Source organism: Zosterops lateralis (assembly GCF_965231275.1).
Source record: "Zosterops lateralis genome assembly, chromosome: 22".
NCBI classification, from domain to species: domain Eukaryota; kingdom Metazoa; phylum Chordata; class Aves; order Passeriformes; family Zosteropidae; genus Zosterops; species Zosterops lateralis.
Window position 1 is genome coordinate 4,142,948 of NC_139782.1, and position 20,143 is coordinate 4,163,090.

Genomic DNA, 20,143 nt, shown 5'->3' on the forward strand with positions numbered 1-20,143 from the left:
CCGGGGGTACCCCAGTCCCGGTGGGGTCACACAGCCCCGGTCCCGGTGCCGCGCTCGGGCCGGCTCCTCCCCGCGCGGGGGCGGGGCCAATGGCTCGGCGGGCGGGGCGTGCCCGGGGCGCGGCGGGCGGGGCGGGGCGGGGCGGGGCGGGGCGGGCCGAGCGCGGCGGTGCCGCAGCGCCGCTGCGGGTGGGGCGCCGGTGCCGCCATGTCGGAGCCGGGGGCCGCGGGCCCGTGCCCGGCCGCCATCCAGGTGTCCAGGTACGGCCCCGCCGCGATCGGAGAGCCGGGCGAGGCTGGGCAGGGAGGCGGGCGTGCTGGGGGCCGCGGGCGGATGCCGGTCTGCGGCCGAGGCGCTGCCCGCCCTGCCGCCCGGCATCGGCGGCGCCGCCCGCTTGAGTCACGCTGACAGTGACAGCGGCGCGGGCAGAGCGCAGCAGCGCCGCGCCCCTGCTCCGTGCTGCGGGGGCTGGGAGCGGGCAGAGCTGCCGCGGTTCTCCCGGCTGTGTCCCCGCGGCTCCCGAGCGCGGCCGCCCTGAAACAGCGGCTCCTGTCCGGGCCGGCGCGCAGCCGCTGCCTCGGAGCCCCCCGGGCCGTTATTCACCGTTGGCAGGAGGCGCGGCCGCTGCCGGGAGGCCGCGTGGAGCCCTTGCACGTGCCCGGCTCGGTCTGTGCCGCACCGGCGCCCGGCGGGGTGCGGCCCCGCTGAGACGCCGGCCGCCCCGCCAGAGGCGCCCTGCTTCCTTCCGCTCCCAGCGGTAATTCGGAGCGGTTTCCATTGCAGCTCACAGGAAGCCGCGTGCGAGCAGCGATGGCCCGGCAGCTCAGCCGGTGGGCGATACGCTGCCTCCGGGTAGCCGCACCTGGGCTGGGCTGGGGGCGCGGCAGGGGTTGTGAGTTCTCATGTGCCTCCTTCGGCAGGATTATGCGCCCAGACGATGCCAACATCGCGGGGAATGTCCACGGGGGAACCATCCTGAAGATGATCGAGGAGGCAGGAGCCATCATCAGCACCCGCCACTGCAATTCCCAGGCCGGGGTGAGTAGGTGCCGGGGTTGCCTGCCAGCCTCTGGCGTGGTGACCCTTGACTCGCTGCCGTGTCTCAGGGGCAGCAGAAGTCCCCTACTGGAGCGTTTGCTCCTGCACGCAGACCACTGATGTCTCTGGCTGCAGCTGGGACAGGGTCCCAGTAGCTAGAAGCGTTCTGCTGAAATTGTGGTTTACCAGCAGAAACATTATTGCTCATTATTGCTCTTAATGTTTTAACTCGTGAAAAAGACAAGTTGGGCCTACCCCAGTGTTGGTTACAGAAGGGGAAGGAAGTATGGCCAGTGACTGATAAGGGGGCGGTTGCAGTATCCGAGCTGCATGTGGCATGGCTGGTTTGGCTGGTCCCAGGGAGCTGCCAGCTGTGGTCCTGCGTGGCGTGGCTGTGATCGCTACCTTGGCTGTCTCACCATCCCCAGGAGCCCTGTGTGGCTGCACTGGCACGGGTGGAGCGGACAGACTTCCTGTCGCCCATGTGCATCGGCGAGGTGGCCAACGTCAGTGCTGAGATCACCTACACCTCCCGGCACTCTGTGGAGGTTCAGGTCAACGTCATGTCTGAAAACATTTTAACAGGTGGGTGGCCACTGGTGGCTGTGTCCCAGAATTCCAGGAATAACAGTGTTAAGCCCAGAGCTTCTTGTGGTGACTTCGCCCTCTGTTCCATCACTGGCAGCATTCGGCAGAGAGGAGATTTAGCATATTTATTGACACAGCTGGGGGTGCAGGGAGGGCTGGTGTTGCGAAGGAAGGCCAAGCAGGCTCCCTGGGATTTATGGCTCCATTGTAGTGAAAAACAGCAAAATCTGCTCGTATCTCTTCCTGCCTGATTTGCTGCCTGTGGCTGCCTTTGGCCTGAAAAAGTCCCTTTTCCTGCTGTTGCTGTGACAACCAGTTCCGCTCGCTGGGACACCTTCCCAAAAGCGCATTGTCACATCTGCTACGAGCCGAAGCCTGGCAGGAGCCAGCAGGGCAAGGGGCCGCCAGTGCCAGTGGCACTGGCGGTGTGTGCCCAACCCCAGACTGGTGGCAGGTACAGCACTGCTGGCCTTGGCACCATCACCTGCTGCCCCCTTCTCCTCCAGGGGCAAAGAAGGTGACGAACAAAGCGACACTGTGGTATGTGCCACTGTCCCTGAAGAACGTGAATAAGGTCGTTGAGGTTCCCCCCATCCAGGTAGGACAGCTCATTTGAGTCCCCCAAAACTGGAACTTGTCCTCCCTGCAGAATGGCACTAACCTGGCCCTGTTGGCACTCCCAGCTGTGCCGGTGGCTTTGCCAGTCCCCTTCTTACCAGCCTTCTATTCCAGTATGCGAGAAAGGAGCAGGAGGATGAGGGGAAGAAGCGTTATGAGGAGCAAAAGCTGGATCGGCTGGAAACGAAGCAGAGAAATGGTGACGTGATCCTACCTGTCATCAACCCAGGTAACACAGGCAGTGCAAATTTCCCAACAGTACTGGGAGACCAGACTGGTTCCCAATGCAATTCTGGCCATCCCCAGGGCCCTGTAGCTTCAACTGTGCATTCTGAAACACCACCCCAGGGATGGGGATGGGATTTTGGAGCCACAGTGTGTGAGTGGAGAGAGAGCTGAGTGGATACCTGTGATATCCTGCAGGGGCTGGTGGGATGAGATCCCCTCTCCAAAACCTCGTCCTATATCACTCCTTGCATCCCTTGTGTGCTTGTGTGCAGCTAGACCTGATTTTGCTCAGCAAGGGGTAAATGCAGGTGCTGGGCAAGGTTGGCCTCTAGGCCTGGCTGTGGTCTTCATACAGAGGTGGAGAGGTGGCACATGGGGAATGTTGGGGAAGGTGATGGGGGATGAAAGTTGCTCAAATGCTTTTTTCTCCTCTGTCCTCCCTGCTTTCAGACAGGCAGACGAAAGGTAAGGGTCAGCAGACACTGCTCTGCTGCATGGGTGGTCGTCCTGAGTGGGACTTGGCTGCTTTTCCTTCCTCTGAGCTTCTTTAACATCTCTCATTAGACAGAAAACACAGCCACTTCTGAGAGAGGATTTCCTCTGCTGAGTGTTTGGGGGTGTGACTTCTGTCACCTGGAGGTTGTGGTGGGACAGGGGTCACCAGAATGTTCCAGGGTTGGGGGCATGGGGGTGAAGGTCTTCCCACCAAGAGGAAAACAGGGGTTCTATGCAGTAGGGTCTGGGAGGTTCAGCGCAGGGGGGAAGTAGACAGCTGTGTGACCCAGTTCACTCCTCTTTGCTTTCATATTCTTTGAAAGCTTGAAAAGAAAGAAATGAGCTGAGCTAGAATAAAGTGAATGGGTGGGGATTAGAGGGAGGCGGCAGCCTGTCAGGTTGTAAACAGTCTCTTCTCTTGGAACTTCTCCAGCCTGGTTTAATCACTGGTTTCAACATAGAGTTTAGCTTTGCACAAGCCACCCCCATGTTTTCTTCCTTTGGACAACTTAAGACAGGGGTGTATGGTGGTGTATGGATGGCAGCTGAGCAGCTCTCACCTTGCTTTGCTCTCTAACCAGAGCCACACACCGTTGGCTACAGCCAGTCCAGCCTGATCCACCTGGTTGGCCCATCGGACTGCACACTGCTGGGCTTTGTGCATGGAGGTGAGTGAGCATTGCCCTGTGCAGCAGCTGGGTTGCAGTTCCAGGTGGCTTTTTCCTGGAGTAAAGTGTGGTTGGAGAGTGACTCAGTGTTTTTGGTGGGCTCTGCCTCTGGAGGCATACAGGCCCCTTTGCACTGACTGTCAGGGTCAGAGTTACTTTAGCTGGGACAAAAGCTTTGTCTTTTTCTGTGCCCTGAAAACTCATGTACTTGAACTATGAATTCTACAGTTTTGTCAACGCCTCTGAGATTGCAAATCCTGGAGTACAAACATGCAGCGTGTGACTGCAATTAGCTGAAGTTATTTCCTCTTGACTGGCAGCGCCCATCACCTGCAGGGGTGGCACGTGGCACCCTGGGAGAGGTGTGCTTGCTGAAGGCTGGGACAACACATACCTAAGCCTTAAAAAAACAAAACCAACATGGCTCAGAGCTGTTTCAAGGTTTGTGGGACTGATCTTGTCTTGCAAGGGTGGTTTGCTCAGAGGAATTCAGGAGAGACAGAGCTGACCTTAATCACAGGTCTGCGAGGATGTTGCCCTGGTATTGACAGGAGTCCTAAGGCTGGTACTGGATTACTGGTTGGGACTTAGTCTCTGGTCCAATTCCCCAGCGTAGCTTTAGCCATGCTAAAACCTTACTGACCTTTGCATGGTTTTCCTAAATTCCCACTGACTTCCCTGAGACAGGACCCTCTGCTTCCCCTCACAGGTGTCACCATGAAGCTCATGGATGAGGTTGCTGGGATTGTGGCTGCCCGCCACTGCAAGACCAACATCGTCACTGCCTCGGTGGATGCCATCAACTTCCATGAGAAGATCAAAAAAGGTACCAAGGGTGATGGCAGGCACTGTGATCTCCCGTGTCGCCACACCCTGGCTCCCTTGGGTGCACTTTTAGGACATGCTGGTACAGAAAATTAGTCCCTGTTTGATTTGTCCTGTGCTCCACTTAAGAGACAGCTTAAGCCTAAAACATGCGGGACCACTCGCTCCCTTCACCAGCCTCTCTCTGTTTCAACAGGCTGCGTCATCACTGTCTCAGGCCGTATGACATTCACAAGCAATAAGTCCATGGAAATAGAAGTCTTTGTGGATGCTGACCCGTTTGTGGATGAGCCTCGGGAGCGGTACCGTGCCGTCAGCGCCTTCTTCACCTACGTGTCCCTGAGCAAGGAGGGGAAGCCCCTGCCTGTCCCGCAGCTGCTGGTAAGAGCTTTTCTCTCTGGACAGGGGCCATCACTTCTCCTGCTCCTCCTGAGACAGAGCCCAGCTGGCCTTTTTGTCCAAGAAATCCTCTTCCCCTGAGTTACTCAGTAGGAAAATATGAGCATGAACAACACTTTCCAGGGCAGGCTTCAGGGTTTTGTTTTGTTTTTGTTTTTGTGGTTTTTTAACTGTTTTGTTTTAATTTTTTATTTCTTTTGAAAATTGCCAAAGTAGAGGTTGGGGATTTTCTCCTTTCTCACTGTTGAGGACAGGCTGCATGTGGGCTCTGCACCAGGGTACTCTGAGTGGCAACGGAGGCCCCCACCTCTCTAATTGCTGCTCCCCATGGAGTCCCCATTCCAGCCTCCTGTCTATATTAACTCTCCTAATCCTGGAAGGGCTTTGCTGATGTGGTGCTCCTGACTGGGGGCATTGGTTAATATTTGATGTGGCACAGGTCTCCTGCTTAATGCAAGAGCACACTGGCTGTTGTGATGTGTGTTAGACAGAGGGCAGCTTTTCCCTCACACTTCTGTGAGGGGAGCGATGTTTCCCTCCCACACACACTCACACCACACTGACACTGCATCTTTGCACTCTTTTCTGTGGCCTCAGACGGAGACAGAGGATGAGAAGCGTCGCTTCGAGGAAGGGAAGGGCAGGTACCTGCAGACCAAAGCTAAGCGGCAGGCGCAGATGCAGCAGTCCGCCCAGCAGTGACCTGCCTGGCACCCTTGCTACCAGCGCCCGCCAAACATCCAGGTTGTTCCCGTTCGTTTTTTGTGTCTGGTCCACGTCAGCCCCATGCCTCCACCCGCCCCAGCCTGCTGCCGGCGCCGCCGCTTCGCTGCTGATGGGCTCAGCACCGTTAGACCTCATGCTTCAGGTGGCTGAAGCTCCCTGAAAGCCTCCAGGAGTCTTCCCAGGCGCTCGCCATCTGCCTCCAGAGCTCGTTGTTGCTGGTTGATCCCGTTGGTGACACTCCCGCCTGTGCCAGAGCCAGGATGGAGGAGGTGTGTGGTGGCTTGAGGGGCGTGTGAGGCTGCGAGTCTTTGTGCTGCTGTGTTTGACTCGCTGGTTTGTCCTTCCATGCACACCAAAGCTTTTCGTACGTGCCGTGCCGTGCCGGGGCCGCACTGAATGTCCATGACATCTCTAGGTAGTTTCTCTGTGCACATCTAAGTTATTTAAGGAATCCTGTGGCATAAATAAAGTCTGTTTCATTGACTGGAATGAAAGGCTGGCGTTTTTATTTCAAACAAGTGTGGTTTTCCTCCCTCCCCCAGATCCGCCTGCACTCTCCAAGTGGCGCCAGACACTCCCGACCTTGTTTTTAAGTCTGGCTGTTTTAACGGGACCCCCAGGGCAGTTCCTGCTGGAACTGGTTCCCGGTTTGGGATATTAAACAATAAACTGACGGGAGGTTGTAGTGAGGTGCGGGCTGGTCTCTTCTGCCGTGCCTGCAGTGCGAGTACGGGGGGAATGGCTTTAGGCTGACAGAGCGGAAATTCAGAACAGATTTCAGAAAATGTTTTCCCTGTTCGAGTGCTCAGGCAGCAGGAGGAAGGTGGTGGAGTCACCACGTTCCACCTGGAACTGGAGGTGTTTCACCTGGTGCTGGCTGATGTGGTTTAGGGCTACCCCTAACCAGTGGCGGTGCCGGGCGGGCAGTGAGACAGGACGATGGGAAAGGTCTCCAGCCCCGGCGGTTCCGTGACCGAACCCGAACCGGCCCCGGCCCGCCCCTCAGCGCCGCCGGCGGCCCCGGCCCGCCCCTCAGCGCCGCCGGCGGCCCCGGCCCGCCCCTCAGCGCCGCCGGCGGCCCCGGCCCGCCCCTCAGCGCCGCCGGCGGCCCCGGCCCGCCCCTCAGCGCCGCCGGCGGCCCCGGCCCGCCCCTCAGCGCCGCCGGCGGCCCCGGCCCGCCCCTCAGCGCCGCCGGCGGCCCCGGCCCGCCCCTCAGCGCCGCCGGCGGCCCTCGCGCAACTCTCGCGAGACCAGCACCGCTCTGCTGCCGCGGCTGCGCGGGGCGGGGCTCTCGCGAGAGCTGCGGGGCCGTTTCCCGGGCGACGCGGGCGGGGCGGGGCCGCCATGATGGCGGCGGCGGTGGCGCGGAGAGGGCGGCTGGGCCAGGAGGGCCGCGCCAGCCTTTGCTCCTTCCTGCTCGGCGCCTCGGTGGCGGCCCTGCCACTGCTGCTCGGCTCGTCCCCCTCCCTGCTGTCCGCTCCCGGCCTGCGCGGCCGCCTAGCTCTCGCCCTGCACGTGGCGGGCGTGAACGCCGCGCTGCTGCTCATCTATCCGCGGCCGCTCTACAAGGTACGGGGGTGGCCCCGGCGGGCGGCGGGATGAAGTGCGGCTGTGAAAGGTTCGGTCCCGGTCCTGGGGTGCGCCGGTAGCGATACCTCGGGCCCAGGGAGCGGCGGTGGCAGCGCGTTCTCCCCTCCCTGTGCTTGCAGATCGCTGTCCGGGCCTGTTTCTTGGGCTTCGCCTTCGGCTGCGGGCTGCTGCTGAGCACCGGCCGCTCCGCCTGGCGCCACTTCGGATGGTAAGGGCCGGGCCGGGCAGCCGGGCGGGCGCGCTGCCCCCGGCCCTACTAAACCTGCCCTCCCTCTCTCCCTCCCGCCGCAGGTACATGTGCTCCCTCTCCCTTTTTCACTACTCGGAGTATCTGGTGACAGCCATCAACAATCCGCGCAGCCTCTCGCTGGACTCCTTCCTGCTCAACCACAGCTTCGAGTACAACCTGGCTGCCCTTTCCTCGTGGGTGGAGTTCACGCTGGAGAAGCTCTTCTTCCCAGGTCGGCCACCCTGTCCCTCCCTGACTCTGCCCAGCTGCACGTGGCTTGCCTGGGGTCCATCTGTCTGGTAGCAAAGTGCAGGTGACCCTCAGCTTGCTGCCCCGTGACAGCCCTCCAGCAGCTTTGCCATGGTCATAATCCCTCAGTTCTTAAAGCCTCTCAGGTTGGACCTTGGGCGGGCAGGGGGGAGCCCCCCCTCACTCTGACATGCCAGGCCAAGGGATGTTCAGCCTTTTCCTGCCGTGGTGGTACAAGAATGATGTGTCAGGTACACCTGGGTATTGCCTTTTGATAGAAATAAAATCAAGGTATCAAAATCTGTTGCTGGTTGCCCAGTCTGGGGCAAACTGGCTGTGCTCATCTGTTTATTCTTGAGAAAGGGAAGCTGCTCCCCTTTGTTGTTTTGTAGCAGCCTGAGCATGTCCTTGGCTGTGCTTTGTCTTTGCTCAGCCTCTACAGCTGGGCCCCACGGACTAATCCATGCTAACACCAAGCAGGGGTTGCTGGTTTTATGTGTTTGGTGCGGGATGGCAGTGCAGGGCTGCTGCTGTCACACATTTTGCTTTGAACTGGGGGGCAAAGCCCACTCACTGAGCGGCCCCCTGCACCCCTTGAGACCTGTGCAAACCCGTTGTGCCCCTCCCTGTCCGTGCAGATATGAAACAGATCACCTGGCTGAGCACCGTGGGGCTGCTGATGGTGATCTTCGGGGACTGCCTGAGGAAGGCAGCCATGCTCACAGCTGGCTCCAACTTCAACCACATCGTTCAGAACGAGAAATCTGACACCCACACTTTGGTGACGAGTGGGGTGTATGGGTGGTTCCGGCACCCGTCCTACGTGGGATGGTTTTACTGGAGTATTGGAACACAGGTACTGTATCCAGCGTGCTCAGATTCTTTTGTGTCACGACCCCAGTCTTTGCTCTCAATGCTGCCCATGTTGTGATGGGGTGCAGACAACACCTGGTGCTGGGCGTGGATTCTGCTGCCTCCCACTGGCACACAGGAAATCAGGAATCCCTGAGCACTCTGCCCCATGTGATCTTTGATCCTGTTCCCTTAATTTTCTCTGTGCAGTAAGGAGAGGTGGAGTTTTGACCCACAGCCCCCTTGGAGGCTTGGGGTGTGATTTGCGGCTGGTCTAAAGCTGGTGTCCTGAGTTTGCTGTATCCCTGTGGTCAAAATGCCCTCCATGAGTGGTCAGACTCATCCTGGCTCCTGCCAAACACCAGTGCTGCACTTGAGGGCAAGGAAACTCCCTGACTAGAGGGTCAGCTCTGGCCAGCTGTGGCCAAGCTGTAGTTCAGTGCTGCTGTATCTGTGTATTCTTGTGGCTGGCTGAGCACTGGCATTGAATTATGTTTCTCTGGAGAGAGTCCATAAGGTTGGCACATGGAGCTATTGAGAGCTGGGGCAGTGAAGCCAGTGCTGCCTGTGCGCTGCTTTCTTTATTCTGGGGAGAAACTAGTGCTTATGAAGTTTCATCAGGGAGTGTTGGGGTTTTTTCTTTTTCTGTGTCAATGTTATTGGAGGGGGATGAGCTGTGGTGCCAGGGCAGCCTTGGGTTCTTGGGAGGACGCTCACCAGCAGCATCTGTTCCAGGTGTTGCTCTGCAATCCCATCTGCGTGGTGGGCTACGCTCTGGCATCCTGGCGCTTCTTCAGGGAGCGGATTGAGGAGGAGGAGATCACACTCATTCACTTCTTTGGAGAAGAGTACCTGGAATACAAAAGGAAGGTGCCATCGGGTCTCCCTTTTATTAAAGGAGTCAAACTGGAACTGTAACATGGGCGAAAACCGGACTGGCTGAGCAGACGCCCAGCTCCTGCTGCGCCCAGTGCCTGTGTGGCATCGGCATCAGGAGGTGCCTGTTGGTATTTCCTGGCCACCCAGGAGGAGCTGGCGGAGGGCTGCGGCGTTGGGCAGCCTGCTGGGTCACTTGCAGATCAGAAGCTCATTCCTCCTCCTTGAGATCAGTCCTACGTTGCACATTCAGGGATCTTCCAGATAACTTAGCCTGTAGCGACCCTAAAGAGAATGAATCCTACCTGCAGCAGCTGAATTGTCTTGGAATGCCTCTGGAATTGATTCTACCAGAAAACAGCACTGCCCTCCTGGCCCTGTGCAGGGAAGGTGCTGGGCAGCAGATTGTTCCTGTTGCGTAATTCGATTTTAAAGCTTTCTGACCTCGTGAGCCCAGTGACACGGCTTTAATCTCCTCGGGCCAAACTCCTTGAGCTGGCACTGGGGCAGCTGTGGGAACAGCCTCTGGCTCTGCCTGCCCTCAAAGTGCCAGAGTGCCAGCAGCACAGCACCACTCAGTTCTCTCTAGGCCTGGGGGTCTGCAGGGAGGGTTCTGCTGCTCCCTCCGTGCTACTGGATCCAAGCACCTCTGGGCCCACTCCTCCTCTGTTGGATGCTGCTGCGGTTGCAGTGTCACTGCTCCAGCTGCCGCCTCCTGCTGCCACCTCTGTTCCTTCTTCCCGCTTCCAAATCGCGCTGCTTCCTATCCTGCCAGGCTGCCTCTGTCTCGCGGAGATCCCAGGATTTTTGGGTTGTGAAAGAACCACAGCTGCCAGGCTTGCTAAGGGCTTTAGTCCCTGAGATCCTCCCCTGCTCTTTTGGGCAAAAGCTGTGATGTCAGGGCAAGTAGGAGATGCTTCTAGGGAAAGCTCCAACTAGGAGAAGAGTTGGGCTAGCTAACGCTCTTTTATAGTAACCATTTGGAAATGGTTCCCACTGAGCTGTGTGGTATAACTTTGTTGTTATATACCAAAGAGGTTCACTGTTTTCTTGAGTTCTACATTGTTCTTCCTTGCTGGAATGGAAATGAGTTGCTTGTCAGTTCATGCTTGGAGCTTGTGGTGTTCCATAGGGAAGGCGCTATGGTACGGCTCAGGAAGGGGCACTTGGTGAGAATGGCTTGGGTTTGGGTTTAGGTTTTCTTTTTTTATATTAAAAAAAAAAGAGAAAACATTGCCCACTTCTGTCTGGTTATTTGAAAGTCTCTTGAGGTGCTGGTGGCATTGTGGAAACTGGAATCCTTTATAATTCCTGGTGGGTTCTCAGAGCACGCCCATCACTGCATTGAGGCACGATTATGACTCACTGACTTGTGGGGCTGAGGCTGACCCTGACCCTAATCATAACCCTGACCCCTCCGTTTCTCCTTGCTGAACAGATGCAGCGTCCATCCTCCACAGGGTTTGCTTGATCACAGCATCTGCCTGATGCCCTTACTGGTGACTTGTCCTTTGCTGAACAGGGTTTTCACTTGGGAGAAAGGAACAAAGGTGAAAACTCACCAGTTGGAGAGTGCTGATCTGTGCTGGGCACTCAGAGGCTCCCACTTGGGCTGTTCTTGTCTCAGGGAAGCACTGGTTACAGCCAGTGGTGCCTTGAGCAGGTTAATCTGTAACTAATTTTTTTGTAGGCAGTAATGTTCCTGTTGTGCCCTTGATCAAAGGAACTTTGAAACAAGCAATTGTCACTTGGGTTTGATGTGCTGTTTGGCAACAGAAACAGAGCCTCATTCTGATTGTTCTTCATACTAAATGCACCTTGATGCTAATTTCACAAGTGCTGGTTCCAGCTGTGCAGGCTCTGTCCAGGCAGGATGTGTTGGCACCGAAAGAAAGGTATAAACTTCACCCTAAGCAAAACTTTCAGTGTCTCTTGATGCTTTTGAGACCAACAGCTTCTCTTAACCTTTTCTCAAATCCTGTGACCAGAAGCTCTGTGAGGAGGCAGCAGCTTACCAGGTGTGGGGAAGGCACATGAAGTTTTAGGGAAAAGCTGGAGTAACCTGTGAAACCCTGCCCTCTGCCACAGCGATCGGCGAGTTCTTAGTTCCCACATGTGCAGGGAACCATAGAGCAGCTGTTCCTGGCACCTTTCCCACACTGGTGTGTGGCTGCCTGGCACTTCACAGGACGCTTCATCACCCAGCCATGTACCCCTGGCCCTGCCCTGGGTGTTATTTTTCCCCATAATTTGCCAATGTTGTGGTTTTAGGAACAGCTGGACACCCTGAGCCAGCAGATCCCTTTTGTCAGCACCGCAGAACCACGCAGACATGGACAACTGCACCCTTTTATTTCACTTTGACACACTCAAGGGAGAGCACAAAGAGTTTTTCAGAAGCAAGTCCACCTGGGGCCTTTTTATGTGCTGCAGACACGGCTGCCTGGGCTGTTTCCTACCCTGGCTTGTGGCACTGGGCAAGAGGAGCTGGTCAGTGATGAGGCCATGGTTCTGCCACGGCTCTGCCACATGCCCAGCACTGGGTTCTACGGTACCAGCTCTTTTAGGGTAGCACTCTCTGCTCCGCTCTTCTGCTGGCCCTTGCAGCAGTCTTTGCTTTTTGGGGAAGGGTCTCCAGGGGTGTTGGTTGGTGTGAAGTCCTCCCTGGGGCTGGCTGAAGCCCCCTTGTTGCTGCCAGGTGAGGCATCCCTGGGGAAAGGAAGGCACTTTGACAGGGTCACTGTCTGGGAAAGGGCATCGGATGAACTTGGCACTCAAGTGTTTGCCATCACCTACCTTGGCACCATTTCATTGTTGTCACAGATCTTGAGCAGCAGCTGGGCCTGTTCTTCTTTGGGCTCCTGGGGCTCCTGAAGCCTGTGGTGGGATGGATGTGAGCCATGAGCTATGTCCCCCCTGGCCCTGAAAGCCCCTGCACCTCTCACCTGGGCTCCAGCCGCTCCTTCACTTTGGCAATGGAGCGGACGTAGGGTGCAATCTGCTTGGTGATGGTGCTCAGGCAGCTGTTCTCCTGCCGCAGCTGCAGCAAGTCATGGAGCTGGGCTGGGGGCGAGAGGAGTGGGCTGGAACATGGCCATCTCCACACTGCAGGCACAGGGGGCATGGGGAGGGAGCGTGGGGTCAGCAATACCTTCATAGATCTCCTGCTCATTTGCTACCCGCTGGTAGGTCTCCTCCCAGACCTGGAAGGAAGAGAGGGAGCTGGGCAGTCTGTGGTGGTACAACACAGAGGGGCCCTGCTCTGCTGGGACGTGCCAGCTGTACCTCCTCGAAGACGCTGCGCATCATCTCCACGGCGGAGTAGTGAGCTGCAATCTGCACGTCCATCTGCAGCGACTTCTGCAGAATCTCGCTCATGATCTCTGACTTGATGAGTGAGTGGTGCTTGGTGAGGTCACGGTGCAGCTCCTGCACCTGATCCTTCAGGCCCTGGATCTCCGTCTGCAGCATCTGCAGGAACCAGGGGGCACAGCCACGTTAGCAACACCAACCTGGCCTGTCCTGTCCCATCCCATCCTGCTGTGACCCATGCTCCCTACCCGGTAGGTGTTCTCGTAGTTGCGGCAGTGCTCGGCAAAGGGGGTCTCGCGCCCCTCAGCCAGCAGGACCTTGGTGCTGATGTACCGGTGCATCGTTGGCTTCTTCACCATGGGGCCAGTGGACATCTTGTCACTGCTGGGGGGACAGCTGGGCACCATAAGGGTCTTGGAGCATTGGCCACCGGGGAGCCTGCATGGAGAGATGACAGTGACATGCTGCAGGTGAGCAGCCATGGGGGTGAGGTACCAGGGACCATGCTGTCAGCTCAGCCCCACTGCCTCTTGGCTCTGGTGAACCTGGGGATGCAGCTGTCCCAGATGTCCCTTCCCTCACCTGAGCACAGGGGTTCAGTCAGAGGTGCCTTATGTTGTCCCAAAAATAACATTTCTGTGGGCTGCTCTCTCGATCCCTGCAGTTTTGGAACCAGCTATGGCAGTGAGAAGCCAGGAGCTGAGCTCGGCACCCTCTAGTTTCTAAAGGGTGGGATACAGCTCGCTCCCTCACCGCTGGTATCTCTTGGCCCCTTGGCAGACACTACTTCCCCTGTTTCCCCCCATCCCGTTGTCTCCCTGTGCCAACCACCACCACCATTGGTCCTACCGTGCAATGCCGTGTTCCCCCTGCCTGTGCTGGGGCCAGCAGCCCCCAGGAGCTCAGCCACCCTGCAGTGCCAAGCCTGGCTGGGGGCGAGGAGCGGTCCCCATGGGGCGGCAGTGCCCGTTTGTCCTCTCTGGCTGGGAGGGCCTGGCAGGGCCGGTGCTGCCGTGACATCAACAGGCCTAAATATATCCCTGGTGAAGAATGGCTGAGCACTTCCCTGAAATTCTGATAAAAATAGTGGCGGGCAAAGAGGCTGTGGCACCACGGGCATGTGGGCGAGCAGGAGCTGGCCCAGGTGGAGCACCCCTGGAGAGGGGGCAGAGCTCTCTGGGGAGCGTGGCAGGGGCCAGGCTGGGGAATTAGAATGAGGCTCAACAAGGCCCCCAGCTGCCAGCCCTGCTGCTGCCTGCCCCTCTGCTGCCTGTCCCACTTCCCAGAAGTGTCACTTGAAGCCTGTTGTTCATCAGTGCAGCTGTGCCTGTGCTGTCCTGGTAACCACTGCTGAGGTGACAGGCTCAAGGGCAGCAGCAGGGGCAAGCTTGGCATGGCGAGATGCTGAGGGGACTGTGCAGTGTGTCACGTGGCAAGGGACACAGTAGCACATGTGCCTTGGGTGCAATCCTAGCACCTCACATGTTTGTGCCAGTGATGCCAGGACCGATGCCACCAGCACTGCCCACTATGGAGCGACGGGGGCTGAGCATCAGGAGGGGCTCCAGGCAGCGGGCAAACTCTGCCCGATACTCGCTGTTGATCTGGGGGACAAGAGAGCAGAGTGTGACTGGGGCTGGGGCAGAGCTGGCAGCTGGCACTGCCCACAGGCTCTGCAGGCAGGGCTCTACCTTGCTGGTCTGGGCTGGCCGCAGGCGGTGTGGCAGCTTGACGATCCTCTGCAGCCTCTCCATCAGTTGCTGAAAGGCAGCAATGAAGCATGGTGAGGGGTGCCCAGAATGGGGAGGGGTGCCCAGTACCTTGCCCCTGAGCTCAGCACTGCTGCAGGATGCTCTGACCACCCTGCAGTGCTGAGCAGCAGCAACACTCACATAGCCCAGGTCCAGGAATTCAGCTTTGTTGGCAGAGCTCAGGAAGGCCGAGCAGGTCACTAGGTGGACCTGTGTGTGTGGAGGGGGTCTGTCACTGCCTGCCTTTTGTGTCAGGATGTCCCTGCCTGGTGTGAGGCCCTACCTGCAGAGTAGGCAGCAGGGAGGCAAGGTGGGCCAGCTGCTCCTTGAATGCCTTCTCCTTTTCCTCGTGCTGGCTGCAGCAGAGCAGGGCATGGCACAGCCATCCAGCCCCAGGCATCCCAAAACACTTTGGGAAGGAGGGACAGTCCTCGGACAGGGCTCAGCCCGTGGTTCCTCACCTCTGCACAGCTTTCAGGAGTGTCTTTTTCCTCTCGGAGAGCTGCTCCTGCAAATGGCACAGCCTCCCTGTGTCCTGCAGCCACCCCAATCCCTTCCCACTGCCCTGGCTCTGTCCTGTGGGCACAGGGCTTGATGTGCTGGTGGCTGCCTCTCACCTGCATGCGGCTGAAGAGGGAGTTGATGGCCGCCTCCTCCTCGCTGGCACTGTTGCGAACCTCCTCAATCATGGCCTTGAGCAGGACAATGGCCTCACGGGTGGAGGTCTGCAGTTCCTTCACAGCCTGCCCGAGGTGATGGGGTGGCTGAAGTGCAGGGGACAGCACTGCACCCCCACGCCACCCCCACACCCCCTGGCCCTGCCCACCATCACTGCCTGGTCCAGCCGCTGGCAGCCCTGCATGTACGCCGTCTCGATGTCGATGCAGTGTGCCCGGCTCTCCCTGCAGGCACAGACATCAGGGCAAGGCACAGAATGGGGCACACGGCAACTGTAGGGCTGGGACTACTCACCCCTGCATATCCCTGAAGCAGTTGATGCACAGCATGGACTTCTTTTCGGTGGAGAACATTATGTAGGGCTCCTCATGCAGTGCTGCAGGGGACAGGAACATGGTGTAGCCTGGCACGGTGCAGTGCAGCATAGCATGGCACGGGGCAGCCTGGCATGGCACTCACGGCACTTCTTGTGGATGTCTTTGGTACGCTTGGAGAGGGAGACGATCTCATGACGGGCGAACATCCTGGCACGGTGGGTCTCCTCACGGCACGGGGCACAGAGGGGCTGCCCACAGGTGTTGCAGAAGTACATGGTGTCCAGCTCCTGTGTGAGGGGACATAGCTGGTGGCAGGCCTGGCCCTGGCAGGGGTCCTCTACTCACCCCACCTTGTCCACCTTGCTGCCCTCACCGCCTTGGTGCAGCACCGGTCACAGTTGGCACACTGCACGTCCTCCTCGCTGTCGGCTGAGCTGTCCACCAGGAACTGCAGGAGCCGGTCCACGGGGGGCAGCCCCGTGCCTCCCCTCACCACTGAGGGGTGCCTGCAGGGTTGAGATGGGGGCAGGGATAGGGACACCCACCCAGGCCAGCTTTGGGGATGCAGGGAGCAGTGCTGTGCTGAGCTGCCAGCCCAGTGCTGTGCTCCCATCCAGGTGTGTCCAGGTGTGTCCCTTACCCGCAGAGTGGGCAACGCAGGCGCCCATCGCTGGCTCGGCCTCGCAGGCAGCTGGCACAGAAGTTGTGGTAGCAGTCGAGCAGGCAGGGGTGCTGGTAGGGCTCGTGGCAGAGTAGGCACACCAGCGGGTGGCAGTTGGCCTTCTCCAGGTCCGAGCAGCTCCCCAATGGGGAGAAAATGCCACCTGCCATCTGTGGGGCTGAGAGTCAAGCCCTGTGCCCAGGGACCCCGTGTGGCACCAGTTTGGAGAGCACTGTGGCTGCCACAGAAAGGACAAATCCTTCCCCAGGGCCCGCGAGCTGCTGACTATTTTTAGGTTATGAGCTGCACGGCACGAGGCTGCTCCAGCGTGCCCCTTCCCCTGGTATCACAGGCTGGGGGCTGCAGCACTGGGTCAGATGGTCCCCACAGCGAAGTGTCCCCCTGGTGTGTGTCCCCCAAAGGAGGAGAATCCCCTGAGATGGGCTGTGCCCTGTAAAGGAGCATCCGCTCCAGCAGAGCATCCCCCAGGACAGCGGTGGGGGTTCCTCCAGGATAGGATGTCCCGCCGGAGGAAGCATTCCCTAGAATGGGGTATCCCCTCCCCAGGGATGTGCCCTGCGGCGGCAGTCTGGCAGTGAAGACAGCCAGGTGCCTCACATGCCCAGAGTGCCCGTTCTGGGCGCAGGTGTGTCCTGGCCAGGTGAAGGTTTTACCTCTCCCTGTCTGTAAGCCGGGGGATCCGAGCCGAGCTGCGCTGCTGCTCACCGTGTGCCGGCAGGAACGAGAGCGATACCGAGGCGGCAGGGCCCGGCTGGCCCTGTGACGTGGGGCCCCCTGGCACTGCCGATCGGCCACGCCACGGCCCAAAAATAGCGCCGTGCGCTCCTCGGGGGCCTGCAGCGGGGACAGCCCTCGGCGTGTGGGGACACGGGACTGCGGGGACATGGGCATCTGCATGGGCCGGTGACAGCCCGCAGGCGGTGCGGGGGTCACCCTGTGCACAGTGAGAGCCCCGGGGTGCGAGGTCACCCAGCATGCACCGAGGCTCCCCGCGGTGCCGGGTCACCCCGTGTTCAGTGAGGCTCCCCGTGGTGCCGGGCAGTCACCCGGGGCGCAGTGAGGAGCCCCGGGCTGGCTGTGGGGGATCACTCCGTGCGCACAGAGGCTCCCACAGTGCAGGGTAACTCCGTGCAAAGCGGGGAGCCGCAGAGTGCGGTGTGGCTCCGTGCACAGTGACGCTCCTGGGCTGCGGGGGTCACTCCGTGCCCGGTGACACCCCCGGGGCCGGGTCCCCCCGCGGGGCACGCGCGCTCCACGTGCCGCTCTCAGCACTCCCGAGCCCCCGCCCCCGCTCCCGAGGCCCCGCCCCCCGCCCCCGCCACACCCGCCGCTCGCGCCCCATAGGCCACGCCCCCGCCCGGCCCCCGCGCTAGCCCCACCCCGCCAGGCATCACTGTCCGCTCGCAGGCGCCCTGCTCGGGTGGGACCGGAAGCGATCGACGCCGTCGGCGCTCGGCTGGGACGGCCCGAGCGTGGTTGTGCGCAGGCGCGCGGCGGGCTCTCCCTTTCTGCCTCGCGCGGAGCCGCCATGGCGCCCGCGGTGAGTGAGCGCGGGACCGGCACTGGCCGCCGCCTCCCCGAGCCTCCCCCCGCCTCCGCCGGCACAGCTCCCGCCCTGCCCCGAGCCCCCGGCACCCCCCGCAGCCCCGCCGCCTGCCCCCGCCCGCTCTTCTCCGCGTGCGGCCGGGCCTGGCCCGCGCCTTCCCGGGGCCCCACGCGACGCCCGCCGCCCATCCGGACCGTGCAAGCGGGCGGCGGGCGAGCCCCGTTCCCACCGCGCTGTCCCTGGTCTCGATCCATGCCTGGGCCCTTCCCCTCTCCGCCGGCCCGGAGCTCGGCCTGTAGCTCGGCCTGGCCCCTCCCCGCTGCCTGGGGTCGCTCCTTCGCGGCGCTCCCCCTCCCTTTCTCTCACTCTCCCTTATTCTCTTTCTCCCTGCAGCAGAAGAAGCCTGCGGCGAAAGGTGGCAAGAAGAAAAAGCAAGTTCTGAAATTCACGCTGGATTGCACGCACCCCGTCGAGGATGGCATCATGGACGCCGCCAACTTCGTGAGTTCGGGGCCTCCCCGGGAGCTGTGATCGCTCCGCCGCCCTCGGGGGCCTTTCCAGTGTGATGCTCCACTCCCAGCGGCCCCGATCGTCCCCGGCTATCCCGCGGCTCTGCCCTGCTCCCTTGAGGCCATCCTTGGGCAGAGGAGCAGGGAGTGCTGGGGCTGGAGATGAGGCCGTGTTTGGGACACTTTGTAGTTAAAGCACAAGCGTTGTCCCTGTCCATGGACAGTTTTCCAGTCCATATCTGCTGGATGAGTTCGTATCATGGCAGGGATGTAGCAAGGCCAGGGATGCTGCAGTTTGGGTCATGAACCTATGCCCGTCCAAACTGCACTCCAGCGTGGGCCTGGGCAAGGCTGGGACTGAGGGGAGCTCAGAGGCGCCTGACCCCACTGTCCTGACTGTCCCCTTGGAGGGCAGGGAACATCCCCACCACGCCAGTCTGAGGCCTGAGCATCTCACCCAGGTGTGGCTTCAATGGGGTGGATTTGCCTGGCCTGAGGAAAGGGCTCTCCCCTGCTCTCCTGGGCTGTGGGGGCACTGGTGTCTCTTCCTCAACTCCAGAGCACCAGGCACAAGCCATCCTGTGGGGGCTGTGTGGTGGGAGCTGTGGCCCTGGCTCACAGCTGTGCTCTCCTGCAGGAGCAGTTTCTGCAGGAGCGGATCAAGGTGAACGGCAAAGCAGGAAACCTGGGCGGGGGCGTGGTGACCATCGAGAGGAGCAAGAGCAAGATCACGGTCACATCAGAGGTGCCGTTCTCCAAGAGGTGAGGTGGGGCAGGCCCGAGGTGGGGCACCACTCCAAATCCACTGGGGCCCCTTGGGCAGTGCAGCCACAGATGGCCCTTGGCAGGGGATGACCAGTGTACACTTAGTGCCCACTCCTGTGAGCAGGAGGGGCTGGCAGGGAAGAGATTTCTCAGTGCAGGAATTGTGCTGGAGTTTGTGCTACCTGGCAGTCGCTGAGTGGCTGCTCTTCCCAGGTGATATATGAGAGAGGAATGTGTTCAGTATTCCAGCTGGGAAGATGACTGGGCTGGGCAGTGAGGGAACCTGCAGGTAAAAGGAGCGTCTGCAGCCAAGATCTCCCAGGTTATTCCCCTCGTATTGTGGGGGTTTGGTCCTCCATGGGCTGGCATTGGCAAAACATGGTTGTGCCAAGGTGTCCCAGGTTGTTCCCTTTGTCCTGTGGTGCTCTGGCCACCTTCCCGCTTCTTCTGGCTGCCTGTCCTTGGGCTGGCATCAGCAAACCAGGGTTGTGCCACGGCAGAGGTGGCTCAGGAGCTGGCTGGGCATGCAGAGGGTGGGAAAAGCAGAGCTGTGTGGGTGGTGGGCGTGCCCTGCCCTGTGAGCACCCGCCTTTCTCCCAACACCGTGGCTCCACGTCTGTGCCACACCTGGCACATCCCAGCAGTGGGTATTCACCATCCCAGTGGAGATTCCCTCTGGGGGGGGTACAAGGCACTGGGGTCGCAGCCTTGTTGGGGCAAGAATGATCTTCCAGGATCTGTGTCATGGCACTGTGGGTGTGATTCCCCTGTTTGCAGTGTTTCCTGGCAGGAGCTTTGCTAGGAGGTGGCCAGTGGGATGTGTTGGTCCTGCTAGAGGTGGGAGCCCATGGGAATATGGGATTTATTAAGCCAAAATACCACTTCAGGGGCTGGCAGGGGGCAGAGGGGGGACCACTATCAGCCATGCCTCTCCCACAGGTACCTCAAGTACCTGACCAAGAAGTACCTGAAGAAGAACAACTTGCGGGACTGGCTGCGCGTGGTGGCTAACAGCAAGGAGAGCTACGAGCTGCGCTACTTCCAGATCAACCAGGACGAGGAGGAGGAGGAAGAAGAGGATTGAGCCCCCGCCGCCGCTGACGGCCATTTTGTACAGTTTCGCTTTTATGGAATAAACAGCGGCAGAGTTGTTCATAGCCCGTGCTCGGTGGCGGCTGCGGCTCCGGGGGGCGGTTTTGGGG

The 20,143-nt window shown here is 59.7% G+C and overlaps 3 protein-coding genes across 6 annotated transcripts; 2 read left to right on the top strand and 1 right to left on the bottom strand.

Moving 5' to 3' along the window:
• The first annotated feature begins 183 nt into the window (after positions 1-183).
• On the top strand, positions 184-6,065 carry ACOT7 (acyl-CoA thioesterase 7). 2 transcript variants are annotated; one of them, XM_083876864.1, is made up of 10 exons: positions 184-260; positions 921-1,038; positions 1,467-1,623; positions 2,133-2,224; positions 2,359-2,473; positions 2,923-2,937; positions 3,549-3,635; positions 4,345-4,461; positions 4,657-4,841; positions 5,457-6,065. In XM_083876864.1, exons 1-10 carry the CDS (start codon positions 208-210, stop codon positions 5,559-5,561), a joined length of 1,044 nt encoding a protein of 347 aa, XP_083732990.1. In that variant the 5' UTR covers positions 184-207; the 3' UTR covers positions 5,562-6,065. The 2 variants fall into 2 exon arrangements, with proteins under 2 accessions (XP_083732990.1, XP_083732991.1); XM_083876865.1 differs by lacking the exon at positions 2,923-2,937.
• An 864-nt stretch (positions 6,066-6,929) lies between these two features.
• On the top strand, positions 6,930-20,098 carry RPL22 (ribosomal protein L22; the record flags this gene model as incomplete). Of its 3 annotated transcripts, XM_083876666.1 has the most annotated exons (7): positions 6,930-7,154; positions 7,295-7,383; positions 7,467-7,636; positions 8,292-8,509; positions 18,064-18,168; positions 18,814-18,938; positions 19,881-20,098. In XM_083876666.1, the coding sequence occupies 7 exons, from the start codon at positions 6,930-6,932 to the stop codon at positions 20,023-20,025; spliced, it is 1,077 nt and encodes a 358-aa protein (XP_083732792.1). In that variant the 3' UTR covers positions 20,026-20,098. The 3 variants fall into 3 exon arrangements, with proteins under 3 accessions (XP_083732792.1, XP_083732790.1, XP_083732791.1); XM_083876664.1 differs by lacking the exons at positions 18,064-18,168; positions 18,814-18,938; positions 19,881-20,098 and adding an exon at positions 9,241-10,612; XM_083876665.1 differs by lacking the exons at positions 6,930-7,154; positions 7,295-7,383; positions 7,467-7,636; positions 8,292-8,509 and adding an exon at positions 17,568-17,661 and having other exon boundaries at positions 18,061-18,168.
• On the bottom strand, positions 11,736-16,848 carry RNF207 (ring finger protein 207). The gene is made up of 18 exons (XM_083876937.1): positions 16,775-16,848; positions 16,080-16,270; positions 15,813-15,945; positions 15,582-15,726; positions 15,417-15,498; positions 15,271-15,346; positions 15,062-15,187; positions 14,906-14,952; positions 14,728-14,800; positions 14,586-14,654; positions 14,385-14,453; positions 14,176-14,297; positions 12,942-13,131; positions 12,667-12,852; positions 12,533-12,584; positions 12,327-12,444; positions 12,178-12,258; positions 11,736-12,090 (listed from the first exon to the last, which is right to left on the bottom strand). Exons 2-18 carry the CDS (start codon positions 16,268-16,270, stop codon positions 11,928-11,930), a joined length of 1,923 nt encoding a protein of 640 aa, XP_083733063.1. The 5' UTR covers positions 16,775-16,848; the 3' UTR covers positions 11,736-11,927.
• Positions 20,099-20,143: the final 45 nt, after the last annotated feature.